Source organism: Eurosta solidaginis, chromosome 2, assembly GCF_040869045.1.
Source record: "Eurosta solidaginis isolate ZX-2024a chromosome 2, ASM4086904v1, whole genome shotgun sequence".
In the NCBI taxonomy this organism is placed as follows: domain Eukaryota; kingdom Metazoa; phylum Arthropoda; class Insecta; order Diptera; family Tephritidae; genus Eurosta; species Eurosta solidaginis.
Window position 1 is genome coordinate 23506479 of NC_090320.1, and position 17748 is coordinate 23524226.

The 17748-nt window shown below is 37.9% G+C and overlaps 1 protein-coding gene across 1 annotated transcript in view; it reads right to left on the minus strand.

The window, feature by feature from the left end:
* Positions 1 to 17334, minus strand: part of dachs (unconventional myosin-IXb-like dachs) — a 31702-nt gene extending 14368 nt beyond the window's left edge. The window contains exon 1 of the mRNA XM_067764640.1: positions 17084 to 17334. Coding sequence (XP_067620741.1) covers positions 17084 to 17174 — 91 coding nt within the window. The 5' untranslated portion in view covers positions 17175 to 17334. The remainder of the gene's footprint in view (positions 1 to 17083) is intronic.
* Positions 17335 to 17748: the final 414 nt, after the last annotated feature.

Genomic DNA, 17748 nt, shown 5'->3' on the forward strand with positions numbered 1-17748 from the left:
ATGCGGCAGAATTATCACAGCAGAGTGGCGAGGGGCCATAATTAAGAGGAAGGTGTACTCCACAGTGGGGTGTCCTATCTCCTCTACTCTGGGTTGTGGTAGTCAACGAGCTTCTTGTGGAGCTGGAAGCCAATGGTTGTCGGGTGGTTGCCTATGCAGATGACCTCGTATCCTAGTCAGAGGAAAATTTCTGGGCACCCTGCGCGATTTCTGCAGGGCTACCTTGATACTGTGGCTAGGTGGGCTGAATTATGTGGATTGGCGGTCAACCCGGGAAAAACGGAATTGGTTCTTTTTACAAGGAGATGTAAGATGCCCGATTTCAGAACTCCCTCGATTGGAGGGTACCGTTGGTACTTTCTGATAGGGTTAAATAGTTGGGGATTGTTTTGGACAAGAAACTGTCCTGGAAACCCAATGTGGAAGATCGGGCCAGGAAGGCCGCCGTTGCCTTGTACTGCTGCAGAGAGGCTATCGGAAAAAATGGGGACTCGCGCCAGGAGTAGTACACTGGCTTTATGAGATGGTGGTCAAACCGATTCTGCTATATGGGGTGCTGGTCTGGTGGAAAGCACTGGACACGGCGAGCACCTCCAAAATGGTAATGTCAGTGCAACGGACGGCGCTGATCGGTATCAGTGGCGCTCTCATAACAACACCTACCTTGGCACTGAACGTCATGCTGAACGTATATCCAGTAGATATCGCGGGAAAGGGCGGCCGCGGTAAGGTCAGGCTTCGTGGTATGGGCTATGGGCTTTCTGACTTCGGACACTCTAGGCTTCTTACCAGTTTCGACTTTATCCCGGATAGAACTCGTATTCCGATAACTGCTCCCTATACAACCTTCACCCCAGTCATTCCACCGAGAGAGGAGTGGGGAAGAGAAATTATCTGGGGCATGGGACCGTTTAATTGTTCACGGATGGGTCGAAGCTGGACGGAAATGTTGGTGGGGGGTCTTTTGTCAAGAGCTAAATGTAAGCCGCAGGTTTAAGTTGGCTGATCACTTCAGTGTATTCCAAGCGGAAGTTTCTGCGATTAAGGATGCGGTGGATGAAATGCTATCCAGTGCTACCACGGTTAGGGAATTTAACTTCTACTCTCTTTGCCAAAGGGCTATCAAGGCCTTGAGCTCAACTACAGTGCGATCGCAGGTGGTCTGGGAGTGCCTGACCTCGCTTGCGATTGCATCGAATTATTTTACAATTAAGATTATCTGGGTCCCGGGCCATAGTGATATCCCGTGTAACTGTCAATCGGATCTTTTAGCCCGCATCGGTACAACTGAACCGGATGAAGATGGCTGCAGGGATTTCGGGATTCCGCTGGCCACCTGTGGATAGCTCCTCCATAGCTGGGGCTCGAGTCAGCTCAGCAAACGTTGGGAGGCACCACGTCTTGCAGGGTAGCAAGATCTTTCTGGGCGAAAGTGGATGGCAGGAGGTCTGCTGAAACAATTGTGTTCACTAAGGCTCACCTATCAATGATCATTGGGGTTTGACAGAGCACTGTCCCATGGGTATCCATGCCGTACGTCTCAATATACTGGAAATTCTATCCTGCTGCAGCTATATGGAGGATGATGAGGTGGAATCACCAAATCACTTTATGTTTGATTGCCCAGCTTTTGCCAGAACTAGGCGAAAGTACTTCTGTCGCGACTCACTTGGATCTCCCGAGGATTTATCCAAAGTTGAGATCGGTATCATTCGGAGCTTTATCGTTGCTACCCAACGATTCTCTAAGTTGCTCTTAGATCTAGCAACTTAGAGAATCGTTGGGTCATTTTTGGTGTACAACGGGTCTTCGTGTTATCCAAGTGAGCTATCCTTATCAGGGCAGCTACCACCTAAGCTAACCTAACCAGCCTTATAGGGCAACTGGTCATACGTACGAAATGTATTATATGAAAGCTTATACCTTAGATGAGTAGGCGAAGAGGTGGATTATAGAGTTGACATGACTGCAACCGCTGAGTCGCTCATTGGAGAGCGAGGGTGGTGGAAATTCAATAAGTTCGATGAAGAAGAAGCAGGTGATTTTAAAAAGAGACAATACAGTGGAGTACCGTGTAAAGAAGAGCGTAGGAGAAGCCCTTCACAGCACAGCAGCATTAGGAATAGTTCAACGATTGAGAGATGTGATCGCTCCAACAGAGCGGTAGAGTGAGCGCTTGACATTGATTCGCGTTGACCGTAGAAGCTGGTCGAATGAAGGCAGTTCGATGACAAGAAATTTGCTGCAATAAACCTTCGACAAACCTGCTCTTAAAAGGGCAACAAGGATTTAGTTAAAGGGCTGTGAGGCAGACATGTACGTAAGTGTAATGTTGAAAACAGAGGGACCTGAATAGCGAGGAAGCATATAGCTCGAAAGCAGCAAGTCACAACAAGAGGTATTATGACAATCATAGGGATTGGGATGGAGGAAGTTGTAGATAAGTCAAAAAGTAGAGATTGCGACTTTCTCGAAGAATGGCTTCTTCGGAAGGCAATGCTGTGGCTCCGCCTTTCTGCGAGTGGACGAATGACCTTATTCCTGTGCCCATCTAATTGGGGGGTTTCAATGTGCTTTTTATGATTTAACTCATCGCGAAAGAGAAGTAATACGAAATCAGGACCGTCATCTAGTCATAGTATCTTGTTGTTTTTGTTGATGTTGTTGTAACCACAAAAAATCCGATTCAGAGAGTATTGCGGATGTGGATAGTCACGTAAAAGTAATCCCGGATGCTTAAGTTCTGGCACCACGTAAACTGCATCTGGTCACATCCTACGACAGTAATGCTTACCAGACAACCTAGCTCAACCCAGCTGTTGTTGTTCTAGCGACCTAGCCCGGATGATGTTTCGCGTTAAAGCAGTTAGAACGAGCTCTTTTTACCAACCCTACCCTAACGAAGACGTATTAATAGTCATCTCCACGTTATTGAAAGCACTTTTCATATTAACAAAGACAGCCAAAGCAAAGTGTTTCTGCCAATAAAAAGGGGAGCTCATCGACAAGTTGTGAATCGAAGGATGTGGGGCTTCTTGACCTCAAATCTTTGGTCAGTGCATGTTTACTTTTGCTCAAATTCGATGTGAATATCACCGTCGTTTTTTTATTGTCCTTCAAGCTCCATCAACACGCTTGACAAACATTTAACTGGAGCTATTTATAGCCATAATCTTTTCAAGTCTTGCTGTGTGCTGTGCGGGATCAATCGACTAGCAGTGTTGTTTCTTTAAAAAGGTTCTACACTTAAGAGAGTCAGTTCTTGAGTAGCAGTCGCAAAAAATTATTCTTACATTTGACCTTAGCTCGCTAAGTTTTTAACTCACTACGGAGGCAAGGTCACCTTGCTTCTCACGGTTGGACAGGCCAATTTGTACGGGTACCTGAAAAATTTTTTCTAGAGACTTAATTCGATCGCCCGGATTGAAGGGATATTGCATTCGTTGTTTTGTTTCAACAGAGCTCCACTCACTATCCTGTCGTATAGACTTCAACTTGTTCGTTATGGATTTCTATGCTGCAGATTGAGAGCTTACAATAGAAACAAAATTTAAGATAAAATACGATAGGTACTTTAAGTTTAAAGTGGCTCAGAAAGCAAGTGATGAACTTTTTTTAGTGAGACCAATTAGAAAAACTACCATCAAGCATGGAGCCCTAACAATTTTTCAAACTTTCCAATTTTGCTCAGCTGATGGCATGGTTCAATTATATGGTTGGCTCATCTCATCAGCTGATTTTATTTATTTCATTGCATGGTCGAAGGGATTGTCAAAAGGAGATGGCAAACTCAAAATGAAACCAACACATTGGCAACATTTTCTTACACATACAAAAACTGCTAAGTTTTATGTTTCCATTCCATATAATTCGCACCAACACCAATACACAGATTTTGACAATTTGAACAGACATATTTTGTTGCTTTACAGATGAGCCAACCAAATAATTGAACCATGGCTGATGGAGAGCAGAGTGCACAGAGAATTGAGAGAACTTAACAGCTGCAGTCGAATATTAAAAAAGAGCATTCTATGCAAGTGAATATGAGAGTAAAAACTTGTTTTGATTTTGTTTGAGACTTTGTTGTTATTTCTCAGGAAAATTTTAGTAACTGCTCTTTAGCTCACCGGAACGGCTTAAAATATGTGTTTGTATGGATGTATGTGTATGTAATTATGGTTTTGTAGATATATATGCATATACTTTTGTATAGGTAAATCTACGATCCATGTTAAATTAAACTTTTCTAGTTTGTTTGCATTAATTAGTCGCTTTTTTGTTTTGTTATTTTGCGGTCAATGATATTTAATTTTTAAATATTAATATGTACAGCAGTGAACAGCAAAATAGCAGTTAAAATTTTTATCAAATTTTGTCAACTAAATTCTTTTTTTTTATTTTCGATATTCATGAAAAAACTTATATTAATTTTGTAATTTGAATTATGAAAATTAATCACAAAAGCGTTTTCAAAAAAATTCTAAACTTCGAGACAATTTAACGAAAATTTCGAACTTTTAATTTGTCTGAATTTTTTTGAGTATGCAGTTTTGTAGCCGAATCAATTTAGTCTAACAAAGTATGAGTTATAGGCCTCTAAAGATTTGCATTGATTTTTGAAAATTTTTTTTCCGAAGGGTACTTTTGATTTTCAGGGCGTACAAACATTTTTATATTGAAGTGCAAATCACAATACATATACAAAATTACACGGAGACTTTTTCAAATTGAAAAAAAAAAAAAATATTTTAAATGTTTAAAGAATTTTCATGGTCCCCTTAATGAATAAATTTTGAAGTAAACTTTTCCTTAGTACTGCAATATTTTGAAAAATTGTTTGTTGTCAATTTGTTAGTGTGAATGTGAATATCACACCGAAGTGCCTTGCCTTCATATGCCTTCTTTGCACTTTCATATGTAATTCAGGCACTTTCATATGAATCGAATTCATATTAAATTCACCGTTAAGGGCACATTACTGATACTTAGCATAGACTTGACTTGACTTGAGAATTGTCACTTACAGTTCTGTTAAATGAACATTGCATGTTACTGATTACTCAAAACTTAGCATCACTTAAATTGACTTAGAAGCCTGTTGAATTTTGCTTTTCTATGTAAGTTCTAAGTGACGTTTACATTTTGAGATGCCATTTGTTTGTTTCCAATTCATTTTGACATTTTGTCGCACAAATTGACATTTATTGATTACGATGCCAGATTGTATGCGCTAAGTGGAGTATAATCGTGGCTAAGTTGCCAAGTTTACGCCAAGTCAAGTCAAGTCTATGCTAAGTATCAGTAATGGGCCCTTTATTCTTCAGGGCAAAACAAAAACAAAGGTGTTGTAAATGTAATAGGGAGCAGCTCTGTTGATTTTACTCCATACATAGTTTGAACATTTTTGTTTTAAAGGTAAAAATCTGAGACATATAACTTATACAACGGAGAAATAAAATTTATTGGGTTACAAAACTGCATACTACAAAAAATGCAGAAAACTCAAAAAAAGTTCGAAATTTTCGAAAACTTTTTCGAATATAAATTTTTTTGAAAACCTTTTTGAGATTGATTTGCATGGTCTCAATTACCAAATTCAAAGAAGCGCTCTCTTAAATTATCGTAAATAAAAAAACTTAATTGACGAAATTGAAAAAAAAGACTGCCACTGCAATTTTTCTGTTCACTGCTGTATGTGCATAGTTAACTATTTACAGTTCTTGTACAATATTTTCTACATAGCCTCAAAACTCATCATAAGCTAAATCTAAGTTACAAACATAAGTTTTTAATTGCACTTCATGGACAAATATTGATTGGTGTATACCAATATTCTTTAGTCGCATCTTTTCGATGACATTACAAAATCCAAATGCAGCGAAATCTTAACCCACTCGTCCTACCTTAATTATTTTTCTCATTGAGAAGAAATTTATAACATTTGTAAAATTTAATGAGCTCTAGACGTTTTGTACAACGATTTGTTGTATTTTCAGAATATTTCTGGGACCAATCTGAAATAGTTTGTGGACTTTGGCGATCATTTTCGAATAATGTGATTACTTGTTTGTTGTAATAGTGGGATGAATCTGAAACAATTTTCAGCTGATTACGGAATTATTTTGAATCTATTTCGATATCATTTTGGCAATGTTTTAGGGAATATTTCGGAATTATTTGCATTACTATTTCGATATCATTACGGAATCATTCCGCAGCCATTTTGAGATAATTTCGGGAATATTTTTGGACTTCGGCAGGTTTCGGAAAAATTCATTTAAGTATGATCACGAAAAGTTATCGGGCAGTTACTGTAATGGGAAAGATATTGGCAAGTTAATGATTTGTTATCGACGTGAAATTTGTTTACTGTCGAAAATTATCGATTTTTGATCGAAAACACATCGATTTTTGAACGAAAAGATATTGATTTGTTGTAGAACAAATATCGATTTAGTATTAAAAAGGTATCGATTTGTTTTCAAAAATGTCTATTTGTTAAGGTTATCGAAAATGATTAGTTATCGAATTTTTATTGAAATTTTTACGTAATGGGTAAAAACTCGATACCAAACTAATAATTTTTCGATAACAAATTCATATTTTTTAAGTCGATAAATTCTCGATAACAACTTTTCGATAACATATCGATAACTTGTCCAAACCTAATCGACAACACGCCGCAAATGGATATCAACCCGATAACTTGTCGATAACGGTTGAAAGTGTTAACATTTCGTTAACACTTTGTCTGATTTCGGTTGCACATCTTTCCTCTACTTTCATTGCCTCTCTTATAATTTCTGGTAGTCGGTTGTTCTCGTTCAAGGACTAATCTATTTGCTATACTCAGGCAATACGGTTGTTCTCTGTGAGAAGCCGAAACCAGCACTACCGTTATTTGACATTAAATAACTTGATTGAAAATATCTAGTATTCCTTTATATAATATAGGGTGTGGCGTACGAGTAACATTATTTGCGTTCTCAATCTATCATAACGACTACTCAGTGGAATCTCACCCTACCTCGGCTACACCAGAACTCAGTTGAAGAACTATCTATATCATGATGATATGAGATCGATATCAAACTGTACTGAACTTATGCTTAGATAGATCATTTATGAAACAAATTCTGAGATAAGGTGTTTTAAAATAAAATTTTGAATTCGGCACGACTTCAAGTGTTGTGTTAAGAAAAAAGGTTGAAAAGGTCGTGCAATGCCTCCTTAGTTTCATATACATTTTGTGAGCATTCCTATTAGTTGCCAAAATAAAAGTTTCTGCTTAGCTACATATATCTCTCATCTATTGCTGATTTATTTATTTTTTGGGTACACTCTTCCAGCCTGTTTTAATGTGGTTACTTACATACATACATAGGTATGTGTTTGTTAGAAAAGCACACGAAATTTGAAGGAAAAGTCCCAAATACTCGAGAACCAGTTTTGCCAAAATACCTAACATTTAAGTATGTATGTTTGTGGTGGGTTTTGCTTTGAATGCACATTTCCCTAGCATTGAACCGCCAAACCCATTAGTTTACAACTAGAAGTTTATGACTGTTCCTAAACTAGTCCAAAAAAGAAATACTAGCTTTTGTTTAAGAAAATGTAAAGATTTGCCGAATACAGAAGTGTCATGTTTTGGAGAAATAAAAGTTGAATTCTAGTTTTGTCGTTTTTTGCCAAACTGTACAACTTCCATATTAACTTAATACTTATTGATTATTAAAACTCACCTGCCTTGAAGTTGCCGTTCGGAGTCGGCATAAAACATGTAGGTAACCAATTTGTAAGAAAAATTAAAAGGAGCACTACGCAAATTGGAAGAGAAGATTGACCTAAGAACATTTACTTTTATTCTCTATTTATTTTTTTTTTCGGATTTTGATTTGGCTTTTTCTCAAATACAGAAGGAAAATATGTAGTTCAGGCATAGCCTACAACGAGTTGCCCAGCGTATCGTTCCCGAGATGGTCGGGCTAGCACATTAATGGTGCTGTGGTACCGGAGCGTACCGGATTTGTATCCGGCAAAGGACCATCACATCGATAACACTCCCCAAAGCCTTCGGGGAGCAACCTTATCGCTACAACAACAACAACAGTTGCCCAGCGTAACAATTTGGGTACTCCCAAGAAGACTTTACAGAAGCTATTCTTAGGCTGATTTTGTAAATAATTATTTAAAATAGCAAATTTTTCCTTTCTCACTACGCATCCTTCCATCCGTCCCGTCTTCCACTTCGAGCTTTGTCCCTCTGCTTTCACCACTCTCTTCTCCCATTCCTCAGCCCTTACTCTTGCCCAATTTTTTCCCACATCCTTTCTCCTCACCCAAAATATTAGCTTCACGCTAACCCTCATCTCCATTTTCACTCTTACCCCGACTCTGCCCTTACCCTAAAATTTAGCTTTATCTTTCTTCTTTTCTCTTTCACTCTCTGTTCCGAATTACAATTACAATTTTTAGTATTATTTAAAAGAAAAGTTCTGCGAAAGATTTATGGACCTCTTGTCTTTGCCGATAGTTTCCTTGCTGTGACAAATTGGCGCCAGGTAGTGCAATAAAGAAGCGACTGATGTACTTTATTGGACGCTAATTAGAAGGGTCAAGTTGCAAAGTCGTTTGTTTGTTCTATTCTGAAGAAATAGTATATAGAAGGAACTCGCTTAGATAATTTCACAATTGGCTTATGGAAAGACATTACTTTTTGTTTCTCAAATACGCACCTTATCACATTGCGCTCACACTTCTCGAAAACGAGTATAGGAAACACTATCGGAGAAGCATTTCTCTGATGTGCACATAGAACGACAAAGCTTAAAGTCAGCATGATCGAAACGCGTACAAGCAATCACCTAAACTTCAAAATAAGGAAATTAAGAAAAAAGCTAAGCATTTAACTAAAGTTTGCACAATAGATATACATACATATGTACATTAGGCTGGGTCAAAACAAAGTTGATGCAAACAAATTGCTAACTAAATTTTAAGCTTTTGTTATGAGGGACCAGAAGCCCGAGCACATGCGACTTTTGCGTCGTTTTGGCGCTGGTGTCACTTTGAAATAACGCACGATGGATGTTTCCCTGCCACAAGGAACGCAAGAAAACTCGAGAATTAATAAATTTCGTATACAATTAGAAGATTGGAATAGAGGATTGACAGCGTATGGAAAAACGTAAGTTTTTGAACTCTTTTGCTGTTGCTTTGGTGGTCTCGTTGTGTTGCCTGAGGATTGAGAGCATAGCAATAAAGATGTGTGTGTTCAAAGTACGCTGTTGACGCAACGTAAACGCCAAAACGACGCAAAATTCGAATGTGTTTAATCCTTAATACTGTGGCGAATATTGACTTCACTATGATATTAGTAAATAATTACAACAAAAAAAGCAAGCACCCACACTTATTTACATGTGCACATTAAAGCAAGCAGCCACACTTACATAGAAGGCGACGAAGAATATTTTACACACATAACAAGCTGCTTAAAGCAAGGAGATTATCTCACATACACGTATGTATCCATCAGCTAAGATCAAAAGCTGTTACTCACACATACACACGCATATAGCTAAATAACCAAGTATGCCATACAGCTGTTCCAAGTTCGTGAAAAGTCTAGACCTTAGGAGAAAGATGCCAACGAGGCAACAGTAAGTATAAAAGCAGCGCAAGCTGAGGAGCAACTAATCAGTTTGATTTAAACACGTTATTAAGTGAAGTATAATTGTGAAGTACTCCCAAACTAGTCTAAATAAAGACTATTTTGCAATAATGAATATTGGAGTTATTTATTCGACAGTTCAGCGATTCGAACGTTAGAAGAAGGTGCATAATAATTAGAATTGACCTTAATTCGTTAAAACACAGTTCTTAAAATTTTTATCTTTGTTAATACCTTCAGAATTGTGCTTTAGTTTAGATTGATTGACATTTTGATATTACAAATTTTCCATATTTCCTGCTAATGTTGTAGCCCCTTAAAGTATACCTCTATAAAAACCTCTACTTGAAAATGTCGGCGGACTCAAAAGAACTTAAGTTTAAATTTCGACGGTATTTACTACGATAAAGAAGATACAAGGTTTTTTCGCTTCATAATTGTGCTGCTACATATTTGTGCTGCGGTCTTTTGAAAATTTCCTACTTTGTAAACATAGAAAGCGACCCAGTCTAATGCGTATGTATGTATGTATATGTTAAATATTATCCACAGCTTAGCACCAACAATTTTACACGTACGTTGGGCCTACAAAATGCCTTTCTAATCACGCTTAGCAATAACTTAAATCTACTCTCAGGTATAGAAAATAACCAAAAAAGAAAATGCTGTATAAGAAAGATTTGTGCATAGCGCACACTTAGATCAAAACAGTGGTCAACTCGAAAAACGCCAGTGTTCAAAAAAAGCGAAAAAACTGATTGCCTGACCCATATGCGCCAATGTAATTATACTCAGTTGAGCAGAGCTCACAGAGTATATTAAGTTTGATTGGATAACGGTTGGTTGTACAGGTATAAAGGAATCAAGATAGATATAGACTTCCATATATCAAAATCATCAGGATCGAAAAAAAATTTGATTGAGCCATGTTCGTCCGTCCGTCCGTTAACACGATATCTTGAGTAAGTTTTGAGGTATCTCGATGAAATTTGGTACGTAGGTTCCTGAGCACTCGTCACAGATCGCTATTTAAAATGAACGATATCGGACTATAACCACGCCCACTTTTTCGATATCGAAAAATTCGAAAAACCGAAAAAGTGCAACAATTCATTACCAAAGACAGATAAAGCGATGAATCTTGGTAGGTGAGTTGGACTTATGACGAAGAATAGAAAATTAGTAAAATTTTGGACAATGGGCGTGGCACCGCCCACTTTTAAAAGAAGGTAATTTTAAATTTTGCAAGCTGTAATTAGGCAGTCGTTGAAGATATAATGATGAAATTTGGCAGGAACGTTACTCCTATTACTATATGTACGCTTAATAAAAATTAGCAAAATCGGAGAAGGACCACGCCCACTTTAAAAAAAAATTTTTTTTTTAAGTAAAATTTTAACAAAATATTTAATATCTTTACAGTATATGAGTAAATTATGTCAACATTCAACTCTAGTAATGATATGGTGCAACAAAATACAAAAAATAAAGAAAATTTCAAAATGGGCGTGGCTCCGCCCTTTTTCATTTACTTTGTCTAGGATACTTTTAATGCCATAAGTCGAACAAAAATTTCCCAATCCTTTTGAAATTTGGTAGGGGAATAGATTTTATGACGCGAAATCGGTTGAAGCCACGCCCAGTTTTTATACACAGTCGTCCGTCTGTCCTTCCGCATGGCCGTTAACACGATAACTTGCGCAAAAATCGACATATCTTTACTGAACTTAGTTCACGTACTTATCTGAACTCAATTTATATTGGTATAAAAAATGAACGAAATCCGACTATGACCACGCCCACTTCTTCGATATCAAAATTACAAAAAATGAAAAAAATGCCATAATTCTATACCAAATACGAAAAAAAGGGATGTAACATGGTAATTGGATTGGTTTATTGACGCGAAATATAACTTTAGAAAAAACTTTGTAAAATGGTTGTGGCACCTACCATATTAAGTAGAAGAAAATGAAAAAGTTCTGCAGGGTGAAATAAAACACCCTTAAAATCTTGGCAGGTATTACATATATAAATAAATTAGCGGTATCCAACAGATGATGTTCTGGGTCACCCTGGTCCACATTTTGGTCGATATCTGGAAACCGACTTCACATATACAACTACCACCACTCCATTTTAAAACTCTCATTAATACCTTTAATTTGATACCAATATCGTACAAACACATTCTAGAGTCACCCCTGGTCCACCTTTATGGCGATATCTCGAAAAGGCGTCCACCTATAGAAATAAGCCCCACGCCCTTTTAAAATACTCATTAACACCTTTCATTTGATACCCATATCGTACAAACAAAGTCTAGAGTCACCCCTGGTCCACCTTTATGGCGATATCTCGAAAAGGCGACCACCTATACAACTACCACCACTACCTTTTAAAACCCTCATTAATACCTTTAATTTGATACCCATATCGTAAAAACACATTCTAGAGTCACCCCTGGTCCACCTTTATGGCGATATTTCGAAACGGCGTCCACCTATAGAACTAAGGCCCACTCCCTTTTAAAATACTCATTAACACCTTTCGTTTGATACCCATATTGTACAAACAAATTCTAGGGTCACCCCTGGTCCACCTTTATGGCGATATCTCGAAAAGGCGACCACCTATACAACTACCACCACTCCCTTTTAAAACCCTCATTAATACCTTTAATTTGATACCCATATCGTAAAAACACATTCTAGAGTCACCCCTGGTCCACCTTTATGGAGATATCTCGAAAGGGCGTCCACCTATGGAACTAAGGATTACTCCCTTTTAAAATACTCATTAACACCTTTCATTTAATACACAAATCGTACAAACAAATTCTAGAGTCAACCCTGATCCACCTTTATGGCGATATCCCTAAATGGCGTCCACCTATATAACTATGGCCCACTCCCTCATAAAATACTCTTTAATGCCTTTCGTTTGATACACATGTCAAACAAACACATTCCAGGGTTTCCCTCGGTTCATTTTCCTACATGGTTATTTTCCCTTATGTTGTCACCATAGCTCTCAACTAAGTATGTAATGTTCGGTTACACCCGAACGTAACCTTCCTTACTTGTTTTTATTTTATTTTTTTCAAAGCATTTTCTCGCTGATTAGTCGAGGTATTAATAAATCGAGTATGAAGTTCTGTAGATATTGAACTGGCAGTCCCGAGGGTTGCCATAACTTCAAACTTTCAGATTTATGATTTAGCTCACTTTTGATCAAAGTGTGCGATATGTAGGTATGTACGTTTATTCGTAGCTTTTATGAATGTTTGCCTGAAGGAGTTCAGAGTTGAGGAACTGTTTGTGCTGCTGCTAGAAAATAAATCTCGTCGTTGCCGCATAAAGCTCAACGTAATAAACAAAGGTTATCAAATTGAAAGGGTATTTCGCTTTAACTTACTTACAAAATTTTTTAAACAAAAATATCATTTGTATTATGACTTTTTTTTGGTTTTTTTATATGTATAATTATGGATTGCCAAAGGGTTGCATACAAGTGCCTACCTAATTGCCATATTTATATAATATTTTAGTCACTTCATTACATTAAAGTAAGTATTAGGGTTGGCCAAACAAAATTTGTTTTCCTTTTGGTATACTGAAAATATTGTTCAGCCCCAAATTCTGGATTCGCTACGCTAAAACTCCGTCGCCTAAAATCTCTAAAACAATATCAAGTGCGCAGAAAAGTATGCAACATTTAGTAACATTTGGTCACAAGCAATAACAGCCTAAAAGCCCTGCTAAAGACGAATTATCATATCCATATAAAACAGCTTATCCCACCAATCTTATGGAAATCAATGTAATTGGGCAATGGGGCCATACCATAACGCCCTAGCCATAACCATTCCATAACCAACCAATTGGTTTTTGGTTTTTCGCCATATCCATAATATTTAAGTTGATGATTTTATTAACATTTTGTATATTTTGTTTATCGTTTTGTATTAGAGCTTAAGATTTCTCGAACATGTTCGAGAAGAGATTTCTCGCAAATCTCGCCTTCTCGCGAGATTCTCGACTCTCGAATTATTCGTAAGGCTCGCGAGCTTCTCGACATTCAACTTAATCGATTCATTGGCTGTTTTATATAGAGCTTACGATTTCTTCTGGAGCACAAGCCAAAATGTCCGCAAAACCACAAGTAAAATACCTCGAAATGTATAGAATATTGCCAATGCAGTGACTGAATTGAAAGTCGAGAAGATCGCGAGTATTACGAGTAATTCGAGATTCGAGAATCTCGCGAGCCTTACGAGAAATTCGAAATTCGAGAATCTCGCGAGCCTTACGAGTAATTCGAGATTCGAGAATCTCGCGAGAGGCCGTGTTCTTGATGTCTCGTTGAAAAATAAAATATTGCGAACAAAATTATATGTATGTATATGTTTTGAGTTAAATGTCATTGAAGCAATATAATCAACAAAAAAGTCACAAGTAAAAAAACAAAGTGTATAAATACTGTCCATACAGCGATTAAGTAAGAATTTCGAGAAGCTCGCGAGATTTACGAATACTTCGAGACACGAAAATCTCGCGAGAATTCGAGCTCTCGATTTCTCGGGTCTCGAAAGTCACGCTTGTGTTCGAGAAGGAATCTATTTTGGATATGTTTTTACTAAGAATCTATTGTTTGTGGAATATGTTCGTAATTTTTGGCGTTTTCTTATGGTTATGACTATGTCAACTTTGCCAGGCCCTTAATTCTTATACTTTTTCTTAGTTGTTATACGATGTTAAAGTTTTGTTTTGTTTTATTCAAAGAAGTGCGTAAAATCTCCAAAAACAACCCATTTAAAAGCCGAAATTTTTACGAACTAGCTTTTTGAATGTACTGAACAATATTTCCACTTTACCAAAAGAACAGTTTTTTTGCCCACCCTAGTGAGAATACATGTGAGGTTAGGTTGATGTGAGTTATACACGCTACTAGACAGAAGCATCTGATATGAGAAGTGAACGGTAAGTTGTATGTTTTGATTATCGAATGATGTAATTCCAAATCAGATTAGATCTACCTTGGTCAAGCTCTACACAGAGAAATCCGCGACCAAAGCGCTTTCAACAGTCCTGAACAGAAATGACTTGGTGGCGGCTGCTGCAGTAAAATGAATCAAATTTGACAGTTTCCTTTTAAAGCACCAATCATCATGAATAAATGAGCTTTAATGAACGTTATGAGTTCAGCTGATCGCCTAGCATCCATTTCTAGTTAAAAGGACATAGCGACCGCAGTCGTTGTGTAGTAATTGTTTGCTCATTCGAGGCTAATTATAAAAATAGTTTGGCATGACAGATTTAAGATCCATTGACATTCAGGACGATCTTCAATGCCGATTTGCGTTGTGCCACTTTTTCATTTTCACTAGAAATTGTTGCAAGGGGTGAGAAGCTTTTCATAGCCCAAATACACGTGAAGTTTGCTCTAAAATGTTCTGATGTTGGTTTTCCGTGGACTTGTGCCTGCGGTATGGTGTGGTAGGTGTGCACCTCGACACCAGGTTGGCCTTTGCACAAGGTTCATTTGTCCAAAAATAAACTGCAATGAATCATGGATTCGCAGTGTGCCCTCAGCCAAGCCAATATTGACCTCAGGGCTTAAGCGTCGCTTGGTTAATTTAGATGCTTAAATTCCATAACTCTGCGAGCACTGCATAGCATCTTAGCCACCTCAATCGTTTCCAAAATAGTTTTAATCCATCCATGATCATCTTCGCCAATCTAATTCCGAAGAGCTCCATCGAATATAGCACAAATAATGATTTTACATATTCCATCTTTTAGCAACATCTGAAGACGTTGTCTGATTTCAAAAAAATGCCAATTTTTCGTTGTACATACTAGCGTGCAGTCTGTTACACCAGATTTGTGTCACAAAGAAGAGTATCTGATCGACTTTTATTTCATATTAATCTTGCATCTTTCAAGAGACTTCAGTTTTTACAGATGCCATTCTTGCGGTGGTACAATATTACCCAGGCATTCCTAGCCCTATATTTCAAATAAAGTTAACAAAACGGTATAATCCGAAGTCAGGCAGCTTGCATATTTTCCTAAGAAGAACAAGTCCAGCTTGGTAGTCCGCATGTTAAGAATAATTTTCTCCCTCTTCTATGACTTTCCTGTTTTAGCCAAGACCCTTCTCCAATATCTCCAAAAACGCGGCTTTGTTTAAACATTTTATTTTGCTACCTTACAATTTTTTTACTGGCAGACCTGGCAGACGTTGTTCTACCCTAGCTTTGGTCTATTTGCATAACTTTTAAGAAGTTTTTACCTCTGACTCTCTCTCCCCTTCTCCTTATCCTTTTACCCACTCCCCTCTATGCCTTTTTCTTTCGCTGCTTCTCTTTCTCCCTCAACATCTTTTCCCTCACTTCTTTTGCACTCTATCTATCCCTATCTCCATCTTTCCAAGTCTATTTCGCAATATCTTTCCCCTTTCCTCTTTTCTCTTCTCCATCGTTCTTATTATTCTTCTCCATCACTTATTACCAATTCCATTTCCAGTTCCAGCCCAACTCCAAGTCCCAGTTCCAGTCCCGCTCTCCGTCCCTTATTTCCAGTTCCATTTCCAGTTTCAGTTACAGTTCCAGCCCAACCTCAAGTCCATGTCCCAGTCCCGGTCACAGTCCCAATCCCAGACCACGCCCCAGTTCCAGTCCCAGTCTCGCTCCCAGTAATAGTTACAGTTCTAGTTCCAGTCCGAGCCCCAATCCCAGTGCCAGTCGCACTCCCAGTTGGCCCCTGGTCCGTTTCCCGGAAAAAAGGTTAGTAAAAACTAATCTAGGCAAAGGACTACCTATATAAAAAATTTCAGGAAAATCGAACCCTTAATAGAGTTTGTGCGGATGGATCGGTCCCTGGTCTAATTCCCGGAATGAACTTTTCGCTCCATAAAAACCATCCTCGTACTTCAAGAATCATTCTTGAAAAAGTATTAGCGAACGCGGTCCAACCGTTCTCGAGTTTTGCCCTTGGCAACACATTCAGTGAATCAATTTAATATAATAGATATTTTGGGAAGAAATGCTGTTTCTTTCTCCAACCCTACTTGGGATGCCCTTCTTTCTCTATTTTTCACTCCAACTTCTCCAAATCTTCTCTCCGCTCCTCTGAATGTAACTCTGAATAGCGATACACCTTTTCGCTGCATAACGAATGCTGTATGAGTGCTTTGAACCGACGTTGGGGGAGTCTATTTAGAAATTTAAAATTCGGGCAACCTAATGAATGCTTACTGATCGGCGAAGAACAATAGAGGCCCAACGGCCCTGTTCCCTCTGTTTCCTTGCTCAAAAATTTTCGTATATTAGTTTTTTTGGTTTTTAATTGAAACTCAAAATTTTATTCAATAATTGTTTGTTAATGTAGATATGAAACTCACCTTGTAATTTTTTTTCAGTCTCCCAAAATTTCTGCAATTCGGTAAAATATTTATCCAGAATGAATACTTTTGAAAGGCCCAATGTGGCCATAGTTGATAAACATTTGTATTTATTATCCAAAAAAAAAGTTGTTTTCCTTAACGTTAACTATGTGTGCGGAAGTACACTAATGCAAGCACAAAATTACATACACACATATATACTTTCTTATTGGAAATCCGGAATCAGGTTGCAATTGTAGATGCTTTTGGTGATGCCAATTTTAATGGCTTAGAAGCGCCTATCTTTTGCAATAAAAATAAATAAAAATTCACTATGAATATTTGTATGTAGTAACGACGTAGTGGCGCCTTCAAATTGGGCAGAACACATACATACATGTCATGAGTGTGTTTGTACCAGTATATGACTTGAATAGAATGGTAAAATCGAAATGTAATACAAATTCACCACAAAGGTGCAGCGCGCTCCGTTGAGTTTGCAAAGGGCGGCGGCAGCGTTAACAACGACGACGCGATTTGTTGTTGCAAGAGCGCGCTGAGTCGACAATAAGTGCGCGATCGGGAATAAATGCGCGTTGTGGAGAGAGCTTGTGTTTCGGTTCATGCGCGCAATAGAGGGGTTAACAGACAAACGGGAACTTGCTTGGGTAAGTTAAAACTTT